Source organism: Armigeres subalbatus, chromosome 2, assembly GCF_024139115.2.
Source record: "Armigeres subalbatus isolate Guangzhou_Male chromosome 2, GZ_Asu_2, whole genome shotgun sequence".
Lineage (NCBI taxonomy): Eukaryota > Metazoa > Arthropoda > Insecta > Diptera > Culicidae > Armigeres > Armigeres subalbatus.
Genome location: NC_085140.1, coordinates 424,076,869 through 424,095,501, shown reverse-complemented (window position 1 = coordinate 424,095,501; position 18,633 = coordinate 424,076,869). Strand labels below are relative to the sequence as shown.

At 40.7% G+C, this 18,633-nt stretch overlaps 2 protein-coding genes across 11 annotated transcripts in view; one reads left to right on the top strand and one right to left on the bottom strand.

The window, feature by feature from the left end:
- Nucleotides 1–4,120, top strand: part of LOC134213482 (uncharacterized) — a 69,240-nt gene extending 65,120 nt beyond the window's left edge. For all 10 annotated transcript variants that reach the window (XM_062692564.1, XM_062692565.1, XM_062692572.1 and 7 more), the window contains exons 3-4: nucleotides 150–2,247; nucleotides 2,345–4,120. In XM_062692564.1, coding sequence (XP_062548548.1) covers nucleotides 150–2,247; nucleotides 2,345–3,739 — 3,493 coding nt within the window. In that variant the 3' untranslated portion in view covers nucleotides 3,740–4,120. The remainder of the gene's footprint in view (nucleotides 1–149; nucleotides 2,248–2,344) is intronic.
- An 11,807-nt stretch (nucleotides 4,121–15,927) lies between these two features.
- LOC134213480 (eEF1A lysine and N-terminal methyltransferase homolog) lies at nucleotides 15,928–18,244 on the bottom strand. Its single transcript, XM_062692562.1, has 4 exons — nucleotides 17,935–18,244; nucleotides 16,983–17,865; nucleotides 16,545–16,921; nucleotides 15,928–16,490 (listed from the first exon to the last, which is right to left on the bottom strand). Exons 1-4 carry the CDS (start codon nucleotides 18,147–18,149, stop codon nucleotides 15,941–15,943), a joined length of 2,025 nt encoding a protein of 674 aa, XP_062548546.1. The 5' UTR covers nucleotides 18,150–18,244; the 3' UTR covers nucleotides 15,928–15,940.
- Nucleotides 18,245–18,633: the final 389 nt, after the last annotated feature.

Genomic DNA, 18,633 nt, shown 5'->3' with positions numbered 1-18,633 from the left:
TCAGTTTGTTTTTAATTGAAAGCAATGCCGATAACATTTCTAAATATATTATGGTTTTACTTCCTGGAAAAGAATGTAATTTCGTCAATTATAAAATTGCCAAATTTCCACTAATATAATATTATATAATTTTGAATTTCTATTTACAGATTGCAGGACATTCCCGGTACGCCATCGGTGATTTCATTGGTAGATCATCAATCCAACGAGCTCAATATCGAGTCTAAGTTGGAGGAAAACATTGAAGCAACACTAAAAAATATTAGTCTTCAACTGCTCGACCCAATCGATGAGCCTGAAGAGTTGCAGGCGCCCATCGAAGTGCAGCCACCGCATGAAGCAGATATCCTAGAGGATGCGCCGACGAAGGTGGCCCCGGAGCAGGCCGCTCTTTTGGAAGAAAAAATACAAGATACTGGCGGAGGTGACCACGACAAAGGAGAACAACCGGAAATAGATCAACAGGTAATTCCGAATGCAACGATCAACTCCCAGCATGCAAACGCGGAGGAGAATCAAATGCCCGTGTTTTCCGAGTGGGCCCAGAAACAGATGGCCGAAGCGGAAAAGAAACAAGGGGAGAATGTGAATGCCTCTGCGATGAAGCGCAACTCAAAGCCCTCTGGCAACAAGATGCCGCCTTTAAAGCTACGAGCGAAGAATTATGCCGCTCCAGATTGTGGCGCAAAAATAATCGCTTCCAATCCTGAAGCGCAAAGTACCGGATCGGTACTTACGTCCCACAAGGACGAATATCTGTTAAATCCTTGCACTAGTAAAATTTGGTTTGTGGTTGAACTCTGCGAACCTATTCAGGCGGAACGAGTCGAGCTGGCTAATTTTGAACTGTTTTCATCGTCTCCGAAAGAGTTCTCAGTGTCCGTGAGCAATCGGTTTCCAACCAGAGACTGGTCGAACGTTGGTCAATTCACGGCGAAAGACGAACGAGATGTTCAAAGTTTCAAACTCCATCCCCATCTGTTTGGAAAGTTTGTTCGAGTGGAAATCCATTCTCATTACAACTCTGAACACTACTGTCCAGTTTCTTTGTTTCGCGTCTATGGAACTTCTGAATTCGAAGCATTTGAAACCGATAATACACCTCCCATGGGCGAAGATGATGATAATGAGCTAACCATAGAAGGCTTGAGTTCGACAGAAGAAAATCTGAGAAGCGAGGAAATTTTTGAAGGTGGAGATGCATCGAAGAACAAAAAAGCCAACATTCTCAAGACCGCTGGGGAAGCCGTCATGAGTATCGTTAAGAAGGCAGCCGAAGCCTTAGGAAAAACGCAAGAAAATGATAACTTGCCTAATGATACCGATTCAGTTAATCTAAATGTTGGTGATATCCAACTGGGTAGTATCAATGTCGTTGCGCCTCAGCACCCACTTTACTGCTTTTCGCTGGCTTTCCAGCCGCTGTGTGTTAGTTGTCCACCAGAGCTTCATAATCGACTGGAGCGGACACTGAATTGCAAACACAATCTATTAACTAGTCTACTAAGTATCAAACCAATCAGTGCGTCGTTCGACGAATCTCAGCATTTGCTATGTGCCAATTTTCTAGGATTTAATCTGCTGAATGAACGGGTGAGTGCGAGTTATAATATTGAGCGAAGTGTGCTGAGCTGGTTGCCAGCGGATGTGTTGGTCAGTTTCTGCAATATGCGAGCTTACGACAAAAGAATGATAGACCCTCGTGTAAATCCCAAAGAAACAAAAGACAACAAGCCTGAAAAGCAAACCGCAACTGAACCAACCACTCAGGTCACCAAAGATGAGCTTGAAATTGAGACGGATGACCATCCGATTCTTACCGTTATTCCATCTGTGACGGCACCAGTCATAGAAGATCTGAGCGTTCAACCATTAGACCTAGAACAACCGCAACCTGTTCCTGGCGATGATGTTAATATGTTCAACGTAGCTGTGAACGTTCCGCAAGACAGCGATCCCATCTTTGAAAAGAAGCCAGACGAACAAACAACGTCGTCTGCAACCACAACCGCAACTACAGCTGAACCTACCCCTGAAAGAGACGACTCTGGCTTGTTGGATCAGCAGTCTAGTGGTGCCAGTATGGAGGATCTTGATAGCTTGCTGCTGGATCAACACATGGATAGCACTGGCATTGGGTCGGGTAGTATGCCAACCACTAGCACGACCACACCTACACCAGGCGTTCCTTCTTCACAGAAGGGCCAACCGGAAAGTGTGTTCCTGCGCCTTTCAAATCGTATTAAGGTAGGTGTGAAACAGTTTTTTATCGTTAATAGTCCTTATAATACATCTTTAGAACCAGTCGGATTGAATGTCTTATACGTAACTTTTTCTCTCGTAGGCTCTGGAACGTAACATGAGTTTATCCGGACAATACCTGGAAGAGCTGAGTCGTCGCTATCGGAAGCAGGTGGAAGAGCTGCAAAATTCCTATGCGAAGACCTTGCACGAAGTCGAGGAGCAGAATCGTCGAATGCGTGATAGTGAAGCGTTGCTACGCGAAGAAAATGAACGCCTTCGAGAAGATTTTTTCACATTTCGCGACAGTTTGTTCAGTTGGCAAAACATTGTCATAGCTGTAGGAGGTTTCTTTGCTATTCAGATTATAGTCGGCTATACAATAATTCGAAGCTGTACGAGTAGAGGCAGGCATGCTGATCGAGAGGCAATCGCTAGAGAGCTGGAGCAGATGGGTGACCAAAAGCAACCGTTGAAGGGAAAGTTGCTGAGAAGAAGGTCGGTTGATGGCGTGATTGGGGCTGCCGGTGGGAAGTCAGATGGTGTGTTGAAAAAGAAACGACCGAGTGAAGAAGCGCTGAATATTAGTGGAACGTATGAGAATCTGTTGATAGTTGAAGACGGTGGAGGAGATAATGCTAAGGTCGAACGTAAGAAGAAGAACAAACAGAGAAAAGTTTCCGCTCCGGCTATGGGTCAACAAAATCATGGAAAAGATAAAGCGAAAAGAGCTTCTTCGGTGGAACCATTTCCCGTTGGTAAAACCTCAAAGGTCGAGTTAGTTCGGACAGAATCCGCTCCGGAGCCCAGAAGACATTCTCCTGAAAAACTTAAAACGGAGGAGAACAATCGTATAGAGGAAATTCCTCTATTGGAAGATAATGATGAGTTCATCATTCCTACTGCGATGGACTTATCCTATAATGAGTTTGTTCCGGATTCGACGTCGGAGGCCCTTCATCATACCAATGGGATGATCTCATCCTCCTCTTCAATCGATTCGAAATCAACGAACAAGTCTGGAAAAAGTCGACGGTTATCGTCGCCTGCATTTTTTAAATCGTCTCTTCTGCGGTCGAGTCGTAAATCCTCCGGGAAGAAATCCACACCCAGCCAAAATGTAAGCAGTGCCAGTAGCAATACCAGTAGTTCCGGTAGTAGCAACGTTAGAATCAATATCAATGTAGCTCAAACAGAAGATGAGTTGTCCTCGCTTCCCGCAAAGGACGACAGCAATTCCACCACCAGTAGCACTCAGCATTCATGGGAGTGGTACAAACTTAGAAAGTCCTCTAGTCAAGACAAATTCTCCAAACGCAAATCGAAATCCGAGAGCCCGGAGGTGGAAACGAACCGTCACAATGGGTCATTGAATGGCTCGGACGATCGACGGTTACGCACCTCGATTTCCTTCAACGGGAGCACCAGCTCGAGCGAGAAGAGAATCGGTGGATCCGGCGGCGGGAGTTTCCGGCGCTTGTTCCGAAAGGTATTCTAGTTCTGGCACTGCGGTCGTGACAAAGACGAATAAGTGTTCATGGGGTGTTCAAAGAGGGAGCACAGTGTGGGAAGGCAACAAATAGGCCGGTGGGGAAGGAGATCCTCTCCTTAAACGTAAATAGACTGATTGTACTAAGCGAAGGCGAAACACACACATAATATATGAGCTTTAAAAGCATGAGTGGATGAGGAATATTGGGTGAGTGTGACAGAAGCAAGATGCCGGGCGCGTACGGAGCGATACTACACACAACACTACAATACACTGCTCTGTTTAGTAGATAATAATTGTTCGTTTTTAATGTGGAATTAAGTGTATAGCAGGGCATGCATTATATATTGGAATATAGCTATATCTAAATTTGTTTTGAATTGTAAACCGTATGTTTCAATTGGTTGGCGTGATTTTCGTCGTAGAATGTAATATGTCTGGTGGATGCTCTTGGTTGCAAGATATTTCTCCGTGGTTGCAAAACTATAGCATTTAGTTTAGAAGTTTGAGCTGATTGACTCCTCTTAGTGCTGCTAGCTTTTATAAATTTTAAATAGTCATGAGGCCTAGATATGTATCTATTGTTAATAGAACTGTTTTTAGCTGGACCAATTTAAATTGTTTTTGATAGTAGGTTATGGGTTCTTTAAAGAAACATCAAATTGTGAGAGTTACACAATTACCTTTTTCAGTGGAATGTCTCCACCTGTCATAAGACGAGTTTAGTACTATTCCATTTAATTCGACCTCGTTTGTAATTCTTATGGATAAGTATTTTGACCTCAACTGTAAGACCGTCTTCACTCTTCAGTGTCTCGTACTTTACTCAAGTTAAGTCGAGTCAAGTACGAGAAATTAAAGACCTCTTTACTGTTGAGTTTGAAATACGTATCTGTAAGGATTACAAACGTAGTGGAATTAAATGGAATAGTACTAAACTCGTCTTATGACAGGTGAACACTAACAGTGATTTATTTTGATTGTAGGAAGGTGGACAATCGAGCACTAGTGCAGCGTTTCCATTAGATTTTACTTGTGTTTTAGGTTTGTGGACGACCGCCATCTACTAGCTGATTGTCCTGTTGTCCGATTGTTCCTTTGCTAATGCTTCGTTGTTACTAGCCTCTGGGTCTGCATCTCTGCGATGTTTACTGATTTCGTCTCCGATGCGTATGTGGCTAACTCACTTCTTTCACGATCTCAAATTTCTGTTGATATCGGTTTTTGATGGCATTATGTTGCTTCAAATCGTCTGAGATTACAAAAAGGTTGAAGACGTAATGAGTTATGTCGGCAATCATGTTTAGACATTATGTGCTACGGCTAATTAACTGTACCATACGCTGCTCTGCAATTGCAAAAAAAAACCTGCTTGCTATTCGCCGACGAAGGACTCCTCAAGCGGTCAGTCAGGAAATTATTTTATATGCCGAGTTTAGAGGGTTATCATTTTATAATTGGCGTACGTTTGTGCCTTTTTTGTGAATACGAAGCATATGATGCCGTAGGCTGTTATCCCACATTTTCTGAATTGATAGACACCAAAGATGTTAACTTAAGAGTTTGATCAGCTCTGAATTGACAGATACGTTTTTTTCCTGGCGAGGGTGGGACATCATACGATGTGTTCACATCATTTTAATTGAAGACTATTGTACTTACGCCAAGTGACTGCTCCATAAAATAACATTAAACAGTGCTGCAATTGTCCGTTTAAATACATTTCATTAATTTACTAGAGAGGACCAAGAGGGCACAATACATACCAGGATTAAGTAGAATTATCGAGTGAAGTAGGAGACACTGAAGACGGCCTTACTGTTGAGCTCGAAATACGTATTTATCAAAGGTACAATCAAGTGGTAGAATTAAATGGAATAGTACAAACCCGTCTTATGCCAAGTAGAATTCTAGAGTGCTTTGAAAATAGGTCGTATGTGCAAAAGAGTGTCTAATCTCTCTTTGGATCTATTCTCTTTCGAAACTATACAAAAGTTGATTTCGAATTTCTTGGCAAATATTCAAAAACAAAAGCTTTGTCTATCATGCTGAAGTGGAAATATAGCAAAACATGCAAAACTAGCCGATATATTAGCGAAAAAGATTCTATGACACTGCCCCGAATATCACTAACCCGAACGCCAGTACCCCGAACGGCTATTGCCCCGAATAACCCATTACCCCGAATGGTCACTACCCCGAATTTGTCAAAAATTAAAAAAAAAAACATGTGCTTACTTTCTCGTTCACTTTATTAGATTGCGTTTCAATAATGAAATTGAAAATAGAAACTAATCAGTCAAAAATAACATATTCAAAATAATTAAAGTATGAGTCATTTACTCACCCGCCTTATTCCGGGCTACTGCGTTGTTTAACCCTTTCCTTCCCATGGTAGCTGTAGTAGAGCTCCATCAAATTTTGCACCTTCCAACATTCATCGAATTATTTCAACAACAAAGAGCAGTATTTGGCACAACTTTATGGTTTCATTAGACTGCAAATATAATCAATATTGAGTAAAAATAGTGAAACTATTGAAAACAATCAAGTAACTATTGATTTACAATCAAAAACTTTTTTTTGCATTTTCCACTAATTTGAGCTATGCCAAATGACTTTTGTTCTAGCATTTTTTCCATAGATGATTCCTTCCTATTGAAATCTTTGAAAAAAGTCGTGGGAAAGAGAGGGTTATAAAAAGGAAACATTTGCTTTTTCGCCGCATCCCGGTTAAATGCGTTCCTTTAAAGAAGTTATTTACTCTTCCACCTTATTCCGGGCAAATGCGTGCTTTAAAAGAAGGAGGCATTCACTCTTTCGCATTATGGAACGTACACACGGTCAAGCAGTTTGACCTACATTGACTCCACCTCTCGTGTATTCAAACATCCATCAAGTTTTACCAACAGTGGCACGAACAATCAATTTATTCTACCAATAATATCACACACGAACGACCGAAGCTCGAATTTGAGCATCAACCATCGAAAAATATATATGGGGGTTTGTGCAACTTCAATACAAATGTTCAAAAATGTTCGGCGAACCTTGACTCCACCCCCGACAACTCAAACCAAAATCAAACCGTTTTAATTTTTTCCAACCGAGCCGCCAGCTGCCAAATGTTTGTTCAAACATCTTCACACACGTTCAAACAAAGCAGCAACCGAAGCGTTTTCTTGGGGGCGGAGTCAATGTTCGTCAAACTGCTTGACTGGAGTGTACATTGCATTATTCCGGGCAAGTGCGTTCTTTAAAAGAAGGTGTCATTTACTCCCCCATTTTATTCCGGGCAGATGCGTGCCTTTAAAGAAGGAAGCATTAGTTTTAATGAAGGAAGCATTATTCCGGAGAAGCGGATGCTTTAAAAGAAGGTGTCATTTACTCTTTCACATTAATTCGGGAAAATGCGTGTTTTAAAAGGAGGAAGCGTTCACTGTTTGTGCAGGCCTCTTTATGTTGGGCAAGCACGTGCTTCAAAGGGTGTCTTTTACTCTCCCACTGATGCGTGCTTTAAAAGAAGGAGAAATTCATTCTTTCGCATGATTCCAGGCAAGCACGTGCTTTAAAAGAAGGTGTCATTTATTCTCCCTCCTTTTTCCGGACAGATGCGTGTTTTAAAAGAAGGAGGCGTTCACTCCCTCGCATTATTCTGGGCAAGCACGCTTTACAAGAAGGAGACATTCACTCTCCCATCTCATTCAAGGAAAGTGCATAATTTGAAAGAAAAAAGTAATTTACTCTCTCGCCTTGTCCCGGGTAAGTGCGTTTATTGTACTAAGCGCATTAACATTAATTGTTGCTGAAGATATCAATATCCGTTCCTTAGACAGGACATGTATTAAAGAAAAAGAAATAATTGCTTATACTGAAAGTCACATAACAAATTTCTCGTGAAGGTCGTGAAGCCAGATTTGCCATCATTCTCTTTGTTGGTTTCTATATAAGCACCGTCTGTGGCAAGGTCTCTGGCATTCGCTCTTTCGCATTATCCCGAGCGTTCCCGGCTCAAATATTAGGATAATTTATTGCGTAATATATTTAGGGGTGATCGGGGCAATATGGGCCACCTAAGGAAATCGTTCCGAAAGCGCCGAAAAGCTCAAAAAAACATCGTTTAAATGTAGTTGACTTATACTAGAGAATGTTACACTCAGCGAACTGGACTATCGAAATTCATAACTGGCGCCTTATGAATCTTCGACTGATTATTACACCAACAGTGCTTCTTATACGCAGTTATCTTCCCGAGTATACCTTTCATATTACGTCGATAAATGGCGAAAAATGCGTTTGGAAATTGTTGGAATGCACTTTTGAAAATGTATTGATTTCAATGTGTGTTCCAGGCTATACGGGGCAATATGAGCCACCATTTGGGGCAGTATGGGCCACCCATCCAAAACGTTTATTTAGGCGAAAAAAGTACCGTAATATGGAAGAATATGATATTCCTACAACAGTTGTGAGTATTCCATACCAAATAAAATTAAAAAACCGCACAACAGCGGACGACTGAACCGATTTTTCACTCTTCACCGTTTGAACAGCCACATTTCAATTAGTCAATGGTCCTTTTTTCTGTTTCAATCGCAGTAATGCGCTGTTGTAATTTTTCCGTAATTGATCTTACATATATGCAGGGTTTCGACGTTTCGTTTCAATGAGACCAAAGCAAGCGTTTTTCGGGCCAAGGGAAAATCTTGTTTCATTGTTTATGTTGAGGATCATCTTTCACCCATCAATCTTTTCTCTAGAATTAGCATTGGAAGATGAACGAAAATCTTGCCTATTAGATGAAAATCCTTTTTCGTTTCATTACTTTCACCTCTCACTCACTTTTCGCGAGAATTATCGCAGAACAATTACAAAATTGTATGGCCGCGCCGGGATTCGAACCCAGAATAGTAACAATAATAGCTGTGGGGATGCGTTTACTTTTGCCACACCACCACGCTATCTGTGTGAAAGCGTTAAGTTATTTGTTCCACATAAGCTACTACCATTTGCATTGATGATGCCACGAAAAGACTCGAATATGAAAGAAAAAGAGCAAACCAACGTTTAGCGGCAATCGAAGTGAGCGAAAAATTGTTATCACTCTCCAGGTTGTTTTTCTTTCCCGAAAAGCGATTTCTCCCCGAAAACTTTCGTGAGGGAAAATCATGTGCTCCTGAGATTGAGTGAGCATTATGAACCCTGCATATATGATAATATTCTTGTATTTGACTACTGAAATTTGAACTTGTTCGTATTTTAAGCCCTGATATCTTGCCCTGTGCAGGAATGCCCATATTGCCCCATAGAGATTGGTTTTGGGAAAAAAAAAAAGTTTTATGATAAATTCAGATTTGTATCAATACAAACATGTGTGTACAATATTCAATTTTAATATATCTTTTGATTGTGGTGTATTTTTGACCTGTATTTTAACCAGTTTTGTGTCAAAACCTTATTTATAAACTTCAAATCTTATAATAATTTTGCCTATGCAGCGAAAATTTACATTTTCAAGTGTATTTTCATGTTTGAATTGAATTTTAATGCGGTTTTCACGTTGATGCATATGTTTAGCATCCTCTTAAAGATCATATAACTTTTACATGATAAAACTTGTCAATAAGCTCAAAATGAGGGTGGCTCATATTGCCCCGTATGTTCATATTGCCCCTACTACCCCTATTAGCCATTGGCGTAACTAATGAAAAATTCTAGGGGGGGCTAACTTTTTATTAAACACGTAAAAAAAGCGTTCCCGAATTCGTGAACCAGCAAAAAATACACCGTTATTTAATTCATGGATTCGGGAACTCCAGTCACCGTGACACCGTGACTGTATTCCCGAATCCGTGACTGTTGCTCCCGAAAAAATACGCCGTGAACTCGTTAGTTCACGAATTCATGAACGCTTTTTTTCGCGTGAACTTTTCTATTTTAACACTCATAACACAGAAAGTTTACCATTTTCGCTCGATTCAACTGATGTATATTGTTCGCAAGTTGGTCTACCAGATATCAATGGACGACTTAAGTATTTCAAACGATGTTCATCGACGCTCAGCCCTGTTACAAAAATCAAGAAATGTCGTAGGATTCCCAAAATCCTTGATAGGTTCAGAAAACTATAGGTGTTGCGCTCGCCGTAAATATAATGTGAAGCACGATCCTTTTTTTGTCTTTATTATCGAGACTTTCAGCCCGAGGCAAGCACGATCCTGATTTTTAAAGGATTTTTTGATTTGCTTCGAACCTAGAATACATTATAAATTAAATATTGGATAAATTAGTTAGTTAAACTCTTTTCGCCAGCTTTCAATTCAGTGGCCTGGCAATTCCTACGAGCTTTCAAACGGCGATCTGACCACAACAAACTAACCTTTCTTTTCTGTTAGAATAACTTCTAGGATGATTTAAAAAATCAGTTTTACATCCCATTACAACTTATTGGTCGTTAATTTTCAATTTAGTTAAAAAAAAATGCAACAAATTAACTTATAAGAGCATTTGTTAACACATAGGAACATTTAACACATCTTTTCTCTCAGTAGGTCTGTTTCACGCCTACTGAGACATTTTCACTGGTTTCATTGCTGCAGTGACAATAGGAGTTTAGAGAATTAAAAAGTATGCGGAGTTCTAAAATCCATCAGAAAGAATACAAAGTTCTTTCTTATTCAATTTTTAGTTACCTCTACTTGAAATCTAAGAGTTTTACCGAACCTTTCTCAAGAAGTCTACAGTGATAATTAAAATGCGCTGCAGCTTTTAGGATTGGTATTAGTTATGAAGGTTAAGATCATAGGCTCGATTTAGATAACAATTACTTACAAAACCCTGGAAAAACTTGAAAATCTCAAGGAATTGTCCATTATCCATTAAGTAATACTAATAAATAATATATTTTAATTCACTTGTTGATGATGTATTTCCTTTGGTATTTCATAAGTTATAACGTGTTTTGAGGGGTCCAGATTTTGTCGTGAGCAAGCCTTATAACAATTGCTCGAAGTTCAAAAACTTGGGCGAATAGATTCAACTTGCTGTAGTGTTTCGAAGAGTGGGATTGGATAATGAAGCCAATCCTTTCTCTGCATTTCCCCGTATATAATCAGTGGACTAGATATGAGCAATATTTATACAAAGTCACAATTTTTCTAGGGGGAGCTAGCCTGATCCTAGGTGGGGCTATAGCCCCCCTAGCCCCCCTGTGGTTACGCCAATGCTATTAGCGAAAGAGAGAGATCATAGAGAATCTCTCGTTTGCACATACGACCTATTCTCTAGAATTATCCTGTCTGGAGGTTTTTTGTTGGAATTGTTAGTATGGAGGGAAAGGTTATAACAGTAGGAATAGATTTGGTAGAACGTGAAAAACAAAAAGAACAAAGTAGGAAAGGGACGAGCCTGAACCTGCACCCACAACCTCATGTTTATAAGGCAGAAGCGGTAGCCCGTAGACCACCAAGCTCATTGAAAAAATGTTTTTTTTATATGGGCTGAAATGCGAGTGGGTGCACAGCTCTATTAAAAAGAAAATAAACGACGTCAACAGTTTTTCTCACAGTTGGCAACTTTGCATAGCTGTTCTAGTGAAAGTTGACTGTAGTACAATTTTCGAAGCTACGTGGTCATGACCCCAGCGAAAGGTGGAATCACAAAAGATCTTACACATGTTACAAAAATGATAAGGTGGCGGAAACTTTAATTGGAATGTTGAGAAAGTATTTTCCCCGAAAACCTCCACGCCTTTCAAATCTTGGAGTTCTCAGACCGTGCACAAATAGTTTTTCAGGTAGTTAGTCAGCATCAGGGGCTTTGTTGTTTTTCAGTCGTTCAATCTCCAACTGGATTTCCTCGAGCTTAGACTTAGACTTAAGAACTTATATCCTGTGCACGAGTTCCCACGTTCATTACCAAACCGCCCTCTTTGTCTGCCACATAACTTTTTGGGTACACTTCTTAAGCCTGCCGCCACCTCTGGATCACCTCATACTCGTTCGTGAGAGGATTCCCGTTTGTGTCCCTGCACATGTCACATCGTTGTACGCGTTCCAATTTTATACTCTCCTCAAGTCACGGAGTCTAATCGAACCTGAGAAATGCATACACGGTACTCTATTTACATTCTCAGTTGCACCCAACAGCAGTGAGACATATTCTAGTTGCATTAGGAACGACAGCTCTTTCATGGTTCGATTATTTTTTTTGGGAATTGTATTACCCTGCTTGGGCTGACGATGCTTTTTGTCGGGCCCCGTTACAAGGAACGGTAGCACACAAGATCACTCAATTTGTCCCCATAATAAACTTGCGGTGGTAGATGTTTCTTCTTCTTCTTCTTATTGGCATTACATCCCCACACTGGGACAGAGCCGCCTCGCAGCTTAGTGTTCATTAAGCACTTCCACAGTTATTAACTGCGGGATTTCTAAGCCAGGTTACCATTTTTGCATTCGTATATCATGAGGCTAACACACACCGCACGGCTAAGGAGGGCCCTTGTTTACCTTCGACCAAAAAACGAGACGTACCATCGCCTCCGACGCAAGAGTCATTAGGGTCGAAAATGTATGACCTTTTAGGATGTGGAAATTTGGGTTGATGACCTTTTCGTTTGTAACTAATTAACCCGTAGAATTTGCAAAAAGGAACGCTTATGTACTTCGCAAAAGTCAAAAACCTACCTTCTCAGCTATTGTAAACGTTCGGATCATCACCGAGACTGGTTCGTTGTGTTCAAAGAACGTACGATGAAACCGTTGCTGTAGCAGAGATCGTCGTTGAATGGCACGAATATTCAGTAGCCGAGAAGAATAAATTTCGTTGCAAGCTCGTTTTTTTACCAATTTGCAAGGCTCAATCATGTAGGAAGGTGGTACAAGGTTTGACTATTGCACAAGAGTAGCATCACCTTGTTACATTTTCATAGATAGGGATCTGAGGCTAACCACTACCTGGAAGCAAGGCATTTTGAAAATCGTCGTTCTTGGTTTTCATTGGTTTGCAACATGGGCCTTATACAGAGTTGAATTCATACGACAGTAGGTATGCATTACTGGATTACGACAGTAGGTATGCACGTTGGAAATTGATATTGCTCTCAGCTAGCTGTTGAGCACGATGATTCCGTTGACTTGCGTTTTTAAGACGTTTTAGGTTCCAACGGCTACGTTTAAGGAGGAACCATTGTTGACCGATCCTACAGAAGCAGTTCGGCTTGCCAATAGCTTCTTATCAATCATTTTCCCAATAAAGACTACGTAAAAAGTATTATAATCGATTTCATTGTGGTCGCGCAGGGCCGAATTTATGGGGGGGGGGGGGGGGGGCGTGGCCCCGGGCCCCCACAAATCTTATGTACCAAAACCAACCTTTTTTGTACATTTTGGGGCCCCCACATACCGTCGGCCCCGGGGCCCCCTTCCGGCTAAATCCGGTCCTGGTGGTCGGGAATCGGTTCATATTCCACAGGATGAAAGTCTTCAGGCTGGAAAGTATATTCAACAGGGAAGATAATTTTTAACGGAGAGTGATGCAAGCTCGTAGGCCACAGTGTTAAACGGTCGCCACGTTCGAACAGAAAACAAGATGCCAAACGTGCTGGGGTGATGTTGATGAACTACATATAACCAGCATCAGGGTTGACAATAGTCATCGTCGCAGCGCAGCACGAAATGCCACAGTATCGACGAGTTGTGGTGTCTTCAGTGCTACTCGACGTATCGTCGATGACGCGCACTACGTTAGTTTTCGTCGTGCAACCAAATCGTTATGACGACATCGAAGCACGTAGACTTTATACCATCATTCTTCAAGCGGCAGCTGCCATGCGAAGATTTTTATTAATGCTTTGTAATAATGAATTAGAAGTAACGTGTGGAGGCGTTATAAATGTTATCGATATATTTATTTAAAAAAAGTTCCTATTATTTGTTTATTTGAGGCGCCATTATGTTTTTAACCAGTCCGTCTATAATGACGTGCAATCAATAATGTGAAGAAGTGACGACTATCTTCGTGGTAGGCATGCGGAGCGAAGAAACCCAATAGGTGTTGCGTCCTGCAATATTATGACAAAGACTATATTTTTTTAGAATTCTTCATACGACGAGAATGACTATTGTCAGCCCTGGGCATACTTGATTTGTTGCTGCGATCGCAAAAATTCCGTAAAAATAGTCCAAACTTTCAATGGAATCAATGGAGTCGTTCAATTCAGTCTCAGTCAGAATAGTCACGTCGTGATTGCAGTTGGTAATAGGTATAGGGAGGGTGGGTGTACCAATTGTCGCCATACATAAGAACAACTATTTTTTTTTAAATAAGTAAAAGGCATGTGGGTGGGCTTTATATATCAAGCGAAAGGTTTTACTTCCTGCTTCTTAGAACAGCTGTGAAAACCACAATAAAATTTGTTATAATCATCAAAATTGATTAATCCATAATAGGAACGTATGCACCAGTTGTGGCACTATTCTTAATTTTGGTTCCTTATTTCGCAAATCCCATTCTTTTCTTATGGGATTGGCCAAATAGGTAACACTAGTGCGACAACTGGTGCAAAGGAAGTCAAAAATTAAGCAAAATCAATTTTTACAATTATGCTTTGCTTGTTTTTGAGGAGATCGAAGGTTTTATCGTATCATATGAACATGCTTTATCGATATGAACTTGGTTTGCGGTGATTTGATTGGCCATTTGGCATATAAAGCACTAGTGCGACAACTGGTGCTATAGCCACAACTGGTACACCTAGCCTAGATCATAAATTTTAGTTTGAAAACCTCGAACGTTTTGGCAAAAGAGCACGCTGTCACCGATTAAGCATTCGGCTGCAATATAGCACAATATAGGGTGATTGAGTGTGTGAGTTAACAGAATTGATGCCACCGTCCGCGTAAAAGCGCTTTATAATGGTGTACGGTTTTTGTCCACAGGATTGAAAGTTGGACGGCGGAAGTTTTTTTTATTGGTCTACAAACCAGCCCATCCAGCTAGAACGATGCTAATAATGTATGTGATCGCAATGACGGGTAGTGGAAGTCCAATTTTTCAATGTATTTGTTTATCAAGGCTCAGACGTTTTCTAAACACTTCACGGAGCCGAATTCCTCTATTAAAAAAATAAAAATTACAATATGGGGTTGGTGTATCAATTGTCGTCATACATAAGAACAACTATTTAAAAAAAAAATAAGTAAAAGGCATGTGGGTGGACTTTCTATATCAAGCGGAAGGTTTAACTTCCTGCTCCTTAGAACAGCTGTGAAAACCACAATAAGATTTGTTATAATCCTCAAAATTGATTAATCCATAATAGGAACGCATGCATAAGTTGTGGCACTATCCTTAATTTTGGTTCCTTATTTGGCAAATCCCAAATTTTTCTTATGGGATTGGCCAAATTGGGACCACTAGTGCGACAACTGTTGCAAAAGACGTCAAAAATTAAGAACAATCAACTGAAAAACTGATTTCATTTGAGCATCATTCTTAGACCCGGGCGTCTTTTTTTATTCTAGTGAGTGTTAAATAAGAACTCATAAGATTTTTTTTGCTTACACTGTTATACATGTAATGTAAAACAAGTGTTCCACATTCAGCTCAAAACAATTATTTCTGATTTAAGTGTAGTAAAGTCGGATTGCGTCCTCATTTTTACTAGGTATTAACAGACAATACTTACTCCTCAAGATAGATGGATTTTTTTATGATTGGAGAAATTACTTTTACTGATCCCAAGAGCATCCACTTTCTAGAAATAACCCCTAATGGAAATCTATAATTTGATCTACCAGTAGAAAAAGTAGTATATATTAATGCAGTCCTATGAAAACTAGTTGAACGAAGACTGTTTTGTGTTAAAACGCTATTGTTACAGGATACATAAAAAAGTATCCAAATACATTTCCCGCTAAAAAAAATAACGAAGGCTTCAAACGTACTGATGAAACAAGAACCCATTGAAAAATAAGAGAAATACATAGCCACAAAGCAGCTTCTAAGGCGAAAGAAATATTGTTAACACTTACCGTAGAGAAAAAAATGTGTCTGTAAATAATACGGATATGAACGAGGATGAACTGGAGTGGCGTTGACGTATAATTGTTGAAACCAATACACCGTAATAATATGCTTATTTGAGTATCAATGTAGTGTTGTTCGTAGAACAGAAAAAGAAATCCTTCAGCTATAATTGCAAATCTATATTTTCAACCCATCAACAAATTCCGCCAAATCAACGAGGTCATCACTGCTTAGCTTTAATTTTTTGGCTAAAGTATTAATCTCCTGAGCGGATCGTTTCATAGCATTTTGCCACTTGTCTCCGCAGTCCAGTGCGTCATTGTCAGCGCAATAGAATATTTCATTGACGTCCTCTTCCAACTTGTAGGAAAGAACGTACTTGAAGACTCGCCTCAGTTCGTCCACTGCCTTCTTTCGAAGCGAATCATCGCGGCAGACCAGATTCAGCACAAAAACGCCACTGGTGCCGACCAGCTTTTTTGTATTCTCTAGCACCTGCTTCTCCAGGAAAGCTTGCGGTGGACAACTCATACCCAGCGTTGGATCTTTGCTGTCCACATCAAACAGAATCGCTTTGAAACGGTGATCTTGTTGAACGCACTCCGTTAAGTAGTCCATTCCATCCTTGATTTCCACTCTGAGTCGATCGTCAAGCGTGAGACCAAAGTAATTGGTAGCTACGGTAAGCATTTCAGGATCGATCTCCACTGCCGTCATTTTGGTGTTTCTGAAAAAAAAAATATACTAAGAACCGTTGATAATTCTCAAGCTGGAAACCAACCTGAGGCACTGGTGGATAAACGTGCAAAGGCCGCCTCCTCCCAAACCAACAACCATCACGTTGTTGTTCCCTGCTTTGTCACTATCCAGTCCCAAAGCCAGATGAACACCGATCGTCATGTACAGATGATGTTGACAAGCCAAGTAGCCTGGATCGATAACCTTTTGGGACTCCTTCGACTTCCCCTTCCCTTTGACTAGCTTGATGGCGGCCTCCGACTGGATCACAAATTGATTATTCAGGAAAATCAACCTTCTGAATATTTTATTGTCGTTTCCTATGATTTCCTCCACGATGTAATTGCCTGAAAGAGTACTGCGACCCTTGAATATCGTTTCGCGACGACCCACTTCGGATCCCAGGGAGAGAAAAGGAATCTAAAATAAGCAATAAATTTAGGTTCAAATTATGTAAGTTTATAATCCCTTGGCTACTCACATGCGCATGCAGTCCATGGGGAGCTAACGATTTCACACTTTCGGACAATTCATCCTTCACTGCGTCACAACTGGAATAAGTCTGTCCACGATGCATCGACACAATTGCCAACCGATCATGGCTGGCCGATGCCAATAACTTTTGCCGTCCTTGAGGCGTTGAAAAAAGCCATTCGGTTTCGCGACCTTGAGGAACAATGAAAGCTGCATACTTTCCGTTCCCTCGTACCGGCTTTTGATCCAGCACGTGGATCGTATACCGCGGAATTTCTTCCCCCGGCCGATGTAAATCCAGTGAAACCTCTTTCATGCCGGCAATACTACCCCGGACAAGCCCGTTGCATACCATTGATGCCTTTTGAGCGGCTGCGACAGATAGGACAACTTCTTCTGGCTTCTGAACTCGCTGCACCTGATCGCCTGTCAGACAAATTTCGAAAACCTTCATTGGAAGTTTCTTAAATTTCGTAGCTACTACAATAAAAACTGGCATGGACGTGCCATCACTGCTGCTTTCAGCCGTTTTTTGTTCTGCTTCCAAGCAACGGACCACTCGCAGAACGAACTCGTTCTCGGGAAAGTAGCCTAAAATTTCTTTTAAAATATGTTCCTGGAGCAGTGAAATACAAACGTAACGACCACCAATGCGTAGAACCCGCGCAATTTCTGAAAAATATTTCCTAACGGTGGTTAGAGTGGGTTCGGTTTCATCAGTGAAAAGGGCATCCAAAGTGCCTTTATCTAGCACGACCGAATACTTTTCATCGCTGAAGTTCATAGAAGTGGCGTCCATGTGGTACCAAAGCATTTCCGGTCGTTGGAGCTTGTTTGCTTCCTGCATTTGTCGGATGACAACTTGGGAGATGTCGATGTTGGTCATTTGTCTAAAAATACATGATCCAGATTATGATTATTATTTTGTTTAGGACTCAAATCGTTATACATTAGCTTACTTGAATCCGACGTCGTATAAATCTAAACTTAGCTTTGAATTTCCGCAGCCCACCATCAGAATTTCGTCCTTGGATTTCACACACTTGTGCAGCTGACCGCACAGTTCCGGATATTCGCCGTACCATTCAAATGCTTGTTTACCTCGTTTTTTAAAGAAATTATTCCAGTATTCAGTGCTACCGAATTCGGTTGCGGTTTTCGGTAATAAATTCATTTTATTCTCAAAAATCGAGATAAAAATAAGGGATAACTTTTTATGCTGAAGGTACTAAACACATGCGGCCCGCGATGTAAACATAAACAAGAGGCGTGAAAACAGGGGTGGGTTAAAAAGAGGAAAACTGACAAGCTACACGGTTAAATCCAGCTAACTAGAATGAAGTGCAAACAACTCAAAATTAAATTCAATACGCACTTTTTGAACCCTTGGCTTTGAAGGGTCTGTGTAGCTCCAAGAGTCAAGTGGACTGCATAAACCGAAGGGCTCAGCGTAAGCTAAATAAAAACGCAACCGCAAACGTGAGCTTCTGAATTTGAACTGATGTATTTCCGCTTTTTACACACTCAAAATATTTAGGTTAATAGGGGTAGAAAATAATGCGTTACATAGAGTTTCATTGACACGGAAACAAATATTTGTATGATCAACATCTTCCCGGCCGTTGAAATGACTTAATTTCAAATTTCAGATGTGGTTC

Coding starts and splice junctions, on each gene's coding strand:
- LOC134213480 (XM_062692562.1), bottom strand. CDS start 18,149: ATGAATTTATTACCGAAAACCGCAACCGAATTCGGTAGCACTGAATAC. Junction 17,866..17,934: donor TTATACGACGTCGGATTCAA/GTAAGCTAATGT, acceptor ATGTATTTTTAG/ACAAATGACCAACATCGACA. Junction 16,922..16,982: donor CCCATGGACTGCATGCGCAT/GTGAGTAGCCAA, acceptor TGCTTATTTTAG/ATTCCTTTTCTCTCCCTGGG.